Below are 8,308 nucleotides of genomic sequence, written 5' to 3' on the forward strand. Positions count from 1 at the left end.
TTTTTGAAACGGAGGCAAAAGCTTTGCCTCTATCTATTAATTAAGAAGAAAGTGCCCAATTTTTAGGAGAAAATCGAGCGAAAACCAACAACACACACATAGCACCCCGCCAACCTGGCTACTCACACGAAGCACAGACACCATCGAGGAGAAATACCCGTTGAGGATGTCATCGAGCGTCATCGTCGTCACTCCTCCACGAGACAGCGATTCCGGCTTCACTTTAGACATTCGCCATCGAGGCCCTTGCCGCAAACGACATCGGAACCCAAGTGAGCCTATGCCAAACAGTCGACCCCCAAGCACGTCGAGGAGGAAGCAGCTCCGACTTCAACCGTGACCTTCATAGGAGAAGTTGCACGCCTTGCACCGACGCGAGCACCAATCAAGTGGCATCATTGCCACAAATAGCCTCGCAACTCCGACTTCACCATCACGGCAAGGGTGACAAAGAATATGCCGCAATTCCGATCTGCTCACCATTGTCATCGTCGCCACGCAACCCATGACGCCAACACCATCCAACTTCCACGGGTCCCTCCGACCTAAGCAGCTCAAAATCGATGCCCTCAAGAGGGAAGACGACACAAGAGTGCCGCCATCGACCGATCACGGCGGATCTAGAGATTTCCCCGGAGAAAATCCATACAAGAAGCCACAACGTCACCTCGGCGATGCCTTCAAGAAGGGAGCGGCGCCCGAAGCCGCCACCATCGCCGGCCTTGGCCAGCTGCCGGCCGGCCAGTAAACGAGACAAGGCGTTAGCCCGGGACTTGTCGCGCCATCCTGCCTGGTGCCCAAGACCGGACCACCTTCTTCCACCATGCCCACCAACACCTCGCCGCAGCCCGGGGCCGCCGCCCCCGGATCTCCACCAGCACCTAACCACCACGTCCGCCACACCCACCATGGCGCTGGGCATCAACGCCGTCCATCCACCGCGCGTGGCCAGAGCACCACCGCGCCCCGGAGAGGCCCACAACGAGCCGGCGCGAAACGCAGCACCTCGCCATCGCGAGGCCGACCACCGCGACCCGGACACGGCACCCTGCTGTCGCGCCCGCCCCCAGCAACACAGCCCGCCGCGCCGCCCTGACAGGGACATCTCATGCAGCACCACGAGTCCTGCTTTCCCCAGAGAAGCTCACCAGCGCGACGCCCTCGGCCCGCCAGGCCTAGATGGGGCCCAGATCGGGCGCTTGCTCCAGCGCCGCCAGGCCCCAGATCCCCGCCGACCTCCAGCAGCCACCCCCGTCGATCCCTTCCAGCACGCCCTGCAGCCTCCTCCACAACCAGCCAACCGCCAGCCGCGCCGCCATGCTCGCCACCTGCAGAGCCCTGCCTCCAAGAGGGAGTCCCGCGAGGGGGAAACAATGCCCCGCCGCCACCTTCACTGGGCGCGCGCGGCTTCGCCAGCGCCCCCTCCGGCGGCGGCGATGCAGGGGAGGGATGGGAGATGCCCCTAGGGCCGGCGGCGCTTACGGTTCCCCCGTGTCACCGGGGAGGTGGCGACGTGGGGGTTGCTCAGCTCGTTTTCCCTCAGCCGACAATGAGTGATGCAAGTTTAGGACAAGTCAAGCCTAAGTTTTTACCTTGCAATACTTTTATTTTGGTTACCAAGTCTTACTTGTTGTAGCTAGATTTTGTCTAAGTATAGAGTACCACAAGAGAGTCAAACTTAGCCTAGATAGCTAAAATGTAGTTAGCATCCCTCATAACTAGTTGCTAGTGCTAAAACTAAAATGGCCTACTCTAGATGGGAACTTGTGAATCACATGACTTTTAAAACCTTGGAATGATGAGTCATTCCATTGAAAGTGTTGAAGGTGAATATGAACCTTGAGTGACATTGTGAATTTGAAAAAAACTGATGGTTGGGTTCGGGTGCGATACCATTCCAATTTTAGAGTACCCCCACAATACCTGATAATGGGTAAGGCTTAGCTGGAAATTTATGTATTTTAGTATGGGTTCCCTCTGAACAAGCGTCATAGAGGTTATGCTGAGGCTGCCTCCGCTCAAAGTGAAATAACGTGAAAAAGAGATGAATGTCTTACCCAAGCCCTAGGATGGCAGATTGCCATCACTAGGAGGCCAAGCTCATAGGGGAGGTGCCTATAATAGAGTATGTAAGTGAAAGGTTAATGGTTGATGATCCGCATACTGAGTATGATGATTCAGGGCTATCCCTGACGGATGTAATCAAAAGTTGTGGCACAAGAGTACGACCTCTGCAGAGTGTTAAACTATTCGAATAGCCGCGTCCGCGGTCATGGACGGTTGGATGGCCATACTGTTCCGTTGTCAAATATTTTCTAAAAGTGACGGGTGACTTGACAGATGAACTTGACTGATCACAACAGAGTTGTGGGAATGACACTAATGTTCCCACTTGAGTAATTTTTAGGTCAATAAAGAGCCTTTACTATTAAGTGTTTATGAAATAAAACTGGCTTTGTGCAAATGAACCTAGAGCTTAGAACCCATGTTAGAACTACTACTACTTACATTAGTATTAGTTTACGAGTACTTTATAAAGTACACATGGCTTTATCCCTGGCTATTCAAATGGTCAGACTATGAAGAGGAGAACCAGTACCAGGAAGATGGACGGCAGGACGTCTATGATAACTAGGACCACCTCTCAACGTCAAGCGTTGCCTGTGAAACAGATGGACCGCTACTACGTTTCTTCCGCTATGTGTTTTGTATCTGATCGTTCGATCAACTATTGTTTTAAGATTGGATCCTGAGATCCCGTGTTGTAAGACTATTATGGTTTGTAATGAATGATGTTCTGTGATATCGACTATTATATCTCGCAAAAAAAATCTTCTTGGGATTGCGAGGTATGACATAATAGGCATCTAAAATTAAAAATCCGGGTGTTGACAACCTCGCTACGCCAACGACAACGCTACGCCGAGGGTCTTTTTGGAAGGCTCGCCTGCCCAGGGCATACGTCGACGGCCCCGATTTTTGGCCATCTGTGTATAAAAGGTTGAACCACATTGTATAAGATTGAAAGCGTGTCGATTTTTATTCTCTGCGGCACTGAATACCCTCATGCTACCTATCAAGAGCGATGAACCAATGTTCGTTGATGTGCAAATGATGAGTCGGTGACTCAAACATGAAGTGAAGAAATATATGTCACAAAAAATCAATACAATGTGTCAATGTAATGTATAAGCATGGTACAGACGGAAGAACATACCAATCACCCTGAACTGAACCACCGCAATAAGAAGCAGTAGGGAGAGTCTGCACGAAGGAGCTGCTCTTCTTGAAGCTCTTGCTCCTCAGACTCACCGCTGACGCATTCACCTTCTTTAAAATCTAGCAGGCTAAAGGACCCGGCAGGTGTGAGAACTGAGTTCTAACTCTGTGGGAAGGCAAGCGAGTGCGTAGTCAGTCCACCTGGGTTGAATCCCCATCTCGCGGTAATTTCGTAGGGAGGAGCGAGCTTTAAATCGGGTTATCATCCTAGCGTCCGTCCGCTAGGGGAGTCTCATCCTACCTAACAATGTATAGCCAAGGGAGGATCATTCCCCCGTTGGTCAACGTTTTTAAGGATCCGGCAGGTGTCGAGGACGACGCCGCTCACTCCATCTTGGAGGGCTTGCAAAATCAAGCCCAGACCTGCTGCGCCGCCTATGCGTTGTCGATAACCGCCACCATGGCGACCGGTTGATCCCCGCCGCCGCCGAACGTCGGACGAGGTCTCCGCTGATGCCGGCGATCGTGAAGGTACAAAGATGGGAAATTTCAAGAGGATGTCTGATCTCGGGCAGCTATGCCCAAATCCATGCCTCTAGCCGCGCTTCTATGCTGCTTTGGCTCACGATCTAGGGAGGGCAGCGGGTCTCCATGCGCCCGAGATGTGAGGTGGAGGACAGGGACAGAACGGGGGAGCCTGTGAGGATGCGCTGTGTGAGTCACGTCGGGTGCGGAGGAGAGGGGCGAAGAAAATTGAGGGTGGGGCCAGAGCGAAGGGAGTCCGAGTGCGTGACCAAAGCATTGGACGTAGATTCGGTGAGAGGGTAAAATATTCCTATAAAAATATGTAGGACGAAACATGAGACTGGAGCAAACAGAACCAGTTCTTTTTTAGAGATAGAGATGAAGATATAGTGTTTTGGCACCCAGGAGCATATGCTCCCGGTTTTTAAATTTTATTTTAAATACACTTTTAAAATATTAAAAAGTTCAGACATAAAATTTAATAGGTACATCTCGAAGTTCTACACGTTTACGAAGTGGTTCCACGGAAAACCGACATTTTTACTATCGTGCGTAAAAAGACAAATTTTGTTGCAAAAAAAAATAGTGTACGTGACTTTTTTTTTGTCTTTTTCACACAAGACATCAAAAGTATTGGTTTTTTGCAAAACGCAGAATGTCAATACGCAAGCGCAGAAACTTTTGTTCGATTTTTTTTGATATTTCAAAATATTTTTCCTGTGGCAGGAGCATATGCTCCCATGTGCCGAATTGAGTTTGAGATATATTTGGAAGGTGCAATTTAAAGCATATCTAGAGAAGATATCGCTCTATCATATAGGCATGCACTATCAAAGCTTCCTCCATTAACCAGTACAGCCCATGCCTAGCTCTCTATACGCGGTTACATAGAAACCAGCTGGCAATATCCAAAAACTTGACAAGCTGTCCTTATAAAATCTATAATCACAAGTTTCCTATAAAATGAAGAAAATAGTCATATAAACACGACGGTCTGGCCTGACAATCGACAGCACGTCAACCACGATTTCATTTTCACCTTACTACAGCGCTCAATGTCATCCATGAAGCCCATAGTTGTCTTCCTCGTCCATCTCGCCTTCACCTTCGCCACGCGCTGCCGCCTTCTCGAGGCCTCATGCCAAGCGCCGTCCTTCACCGTGGAGGCCGCGTGCCGCGCCGCGGCCGGCACGGAGTACATGTACGAGCTCTGCCGCGACGCCATGCGCGACATGAGCGCCCCGGAGAACCAGGTGTCCCTCTACGCGCTCGTCGCCGCCAAGCGTGCCCTGGCGTCCTACGGCGACACGGTGCAAGCGCTGGCCGGGATGCTCCGTAACGCGTCGCACCAAGACGAGAGGAAGGCGTACATGCTGTGCGCGGACAGGTACCGGGACTCTGGCGACACGATGCGGGGCGTCGCCGACGAGCTCAACGGCTGCCGGTTCGCGGGTCTCGGCCAGCGGTACAGGGACGGGATCGCGCAGCTGGAGAGCTGCAGGGACAGGCTGTTCAAGGCCATGTCGTCGCCGCTGTACGCCATGAATCTCCTTGACCGGAACAAGGCCATCCTCGCCTACTTCGTCGGTAGATTACTCGCAGGCGTTGATCCCTAGTTCCACATATACGTGCGTAGTAGCACGGTAGCAAGATCAATGTTGTCTCTCCAGTCTCCATGTTGTTAAGGGTAGTATTGTTCTGGCAGCTCGTTCCCTGTGTGACTGTAATAATGTAAGATGTCGTGGACCTAAGTTTGTGGAGACTAGGCGACTAGCTAGAGACCCATTTGGATGTTTTGTTGGTACTAGTAAGCTTGCACGTGCACGCACGTCTCAACTAATGCAAATATATACACTAAATAAGCCACTCTTCAATATTCTGAAGTTATATGCCCTCTAATATTGTCCCCTGATTTTTTTTAAAAAAATCTTCTTCATTTGTTTAAAATATAGTAATAAAACTATTATAATCCATTGCAAAGATATATCTAACATAAGGGAATGGGTTTACATGGCGTATAAGAAAATTTTCATATGGACAACCGTTCTAAACCAGAAATGAAAATACCATGTCCTCCTCATATAACTGCGATCTCCTTATCGATCATCAAAAAGACCCTACCCTCCAAATAAGAATTCTCTCGGTCCTGCAATCTACACCTGAAAGAACATCAATCACTCTCTCCAAAGTTTGATACAAAAACTTGCACTTGTTGGTGCTCAAAACAAATAGCAAAGCAATTTAAAAAAAAATAATAGCAAAGCCTGAAACCACAAGTGTTGTTTAAAGTGGTAGACAAAGTAGCTTCATATTGCCGTGGGAATAGATCGTCATCGTGAATTTGAGTTTCCTAAGATACATCACATGTCTATATATTATATAAAAGAACAAAGAGTACCATTAGTTAGATTGTAGAAAAAATCAACATAATGTTTTAGCATGGAAGGTAAATGTAATTCTTGCTCTCTCTCTCCACCTTTGATGATGATACATTGCTTAGTGGAAACAACATATTAAATGAAAATATACAAGGCCTCTCATCTATACCTAATAATAAAGGGAGAAGTGTTTCCCTGGTTTGGTCCGTACGGTTTCTGTCGTCCACTTCGTCCGTGGCTTCAGTGCTCCCCCTTTCGATCGTTTTTCGCACGTTTCCTTTGTTCGATCTTTGCTTGGTTTGGTCCCGCACGAGTCGTTGATTGGAAGAGTCCTTTCCGGTTTCAGTTTCAGCGCCTCAACATATATACATAGGGATCGAACGAGGCCAGGCTGCCTCCTCTCAAAAGCAGATCGAATCCCATCGAAAACAATCTGCCCAAGTCACCTCCTCTCGAAAATAGATCAAATCCCATCAAAACAATCTGTCCCGCACCTTGATTACAACTGGAGAGAGAGAAGGAAAGACAAGGCCACACACCGGAAGGACATGCACCTACGCGATAGGCTGCGCAGCAGGAAGCGCGCCCGCGAGATGGCTTCTGCATCGACCAAGGGCACCTTCAGCGCCTTCTCTACCCCGCGCCTCGCCGGGACCTGACACCAGGGTGGATTTATGAAAGAGCGCAGGGACGTGACACTCTGGTTTTATGAGGCGATTTCCGCCGTGCCTACGAGAGCAGCAGATGAGGGTTGCCTACCAAACAATCGCAAAAATCAGGAGCAATATGCGAAGCGGCGCCGCGGTAATTGGCGTGGCGGGAAGGGCTAGGGCGTGAGGTGACTAGGCGAGCAAGACAAGAGATCGACATACAAGACACTTCAGCGGGCGATGCGGCTCCTAGAGACTCTGGCGAGTGCCGAATTGTGATGGTTGGGCCGATGGCCAGTGGCTGAGAAACCGCTAGGGCGAGGAAGGGCGCCCACACCTACCATGAATTTTGCCCCCAAAACATCAACTATACGTATGCATCTTTAGCATTGGCAGCAGATCGTGTTCGTTTTAGTACGTCTCTTCCAGCCTTCCAGGGAGTTTTGTAGAGAATAATGGGGAAAGGAATAGGTGGCAGATGAGCACTTTCCCAGGCAGTGCGTATCTCCGGCAAGCTCCGCCACTCGCAAGCTCGCGTAGGCGCTGGCCGTGTGTCAACAGAAAATGAAAAGGAAGGGAACAGGTCAACAGGAAAGGAGAAAGGTAATTCGTTTATAAAATTTTGCTCGGTGGCTAGCGGCAGTGACAAAGGAATTGTCTAAATTAACTATGTGCTTTCTTTGCAAATTGGTGATATGGCTAGGGGCTGTTGTAAAGAATCGCCTAATTCAGTAATTTGCTAATTGTGAATTTGTAATGAACACGATTGTTAGTGATATTTTGATCTTGCTACGTTACTTAAGTTTCTTTTTCTGTTGTGCTAAGTGATTATATTTGGGATCATATATCATATTTCCTCCTTCCTAAAATACAGATGTATCTATAATTAAAATAAGTTTATATACATTCGTATCTAGATAAAATTGAGTCATTAATTTTTTTGCAAGAAAATAGTAAAATATAAATGTGTTTGTGCTATTCGTTATAGAACATAAAAAAGATTTCTTTGCAATTTGCTCGACCCCAAATTTGTTGCATTCTCCGCCACTAGCGACAACCCTTCTAGCTGCAAACAAAATATTTATAGTAATGATTCTTGATCAATTAGATGAAAATATATTAAATGTGATTATCTAAATAGTTTAAAGATCTGTCATTGTGTTGTACCAAGCAAAATTTAAGCGATACAAATGCCTCAGACAATGCAACCTCTCTTCTCTAACAGTTGCAATCCGTGAAATCAATGCACGAGGTGTCGAACTCAGAATCAGAGAAATGGATCCTCAATTTTAATCCCGTTGCAACGCACGGGCATCTTTTGCTATCTATACCTAATAATAAAGGGAGAAGCGTTTCCGTGGTTTGGTCCGTCGAAGTGCGCTTTCGTCCGACCTACTCTACGCTTTCGTCTGATAGGAAATTCCAATTCCTGAGATGAGTACGATACAGAGTCCCGGTCGATCTCAAATCTATCGATCATGGCGCTTGCCAGGCCGGGCACCGGCCCAGTGAAGAACGGACTCACGTTTCCTTCCC

General features: G+C 48.4%; 1 protein-coding gene across 1 annotated transcript; it reads left to right on the forward strand.

Annotated features, from left to right (window-relative positions):
- Positions 1–4,729: 4,729 nt before the first annotated feature.
- On the forward strand, positions 4,730–5,606 carry LOC127312418 (uncharacterized). The gene has a single exon (XM_051342955.2). The coding sequence runs from the start codon at positions 4,800–4,802 to the stop codon at positions 5,358–5,360; it is 561 nt and encodes a 186-aa protein (XP_051198915.1). The 5' UTR covers positions 4,730–4,799; the 3' UTR covers positions 5,361–5,606.
- Positions 5,607–8,308: the final 2,702 nt, after the last annotated feature.

The sequence above is a fragment of the Lolium perenne genome, chromosome 7 (assembly GCF_019359855.2).
Source record: "Lolium perenne isolate Kyuss_39 chromosome 7, Kyuss_2.0, whole genome shotgun sequence".
In the NCBI taxonomy this organism is placed as follows: Eukaryota; Viridiplantae; Streptophyta; class Magnoliopsida; order Poales; family Poaceae; genus Lolium; species Lolium perenne.

Bases quoted from the DNA above. Each gene is read 5' to 3' on its own strand.
- LOC127312418 (XM_051342955.2), top strand. From the start codon at position 4,800: ATGTCATCCATGAAGCCCATAGTTGTCTTCCTCGTCCATCTCGCCTTC.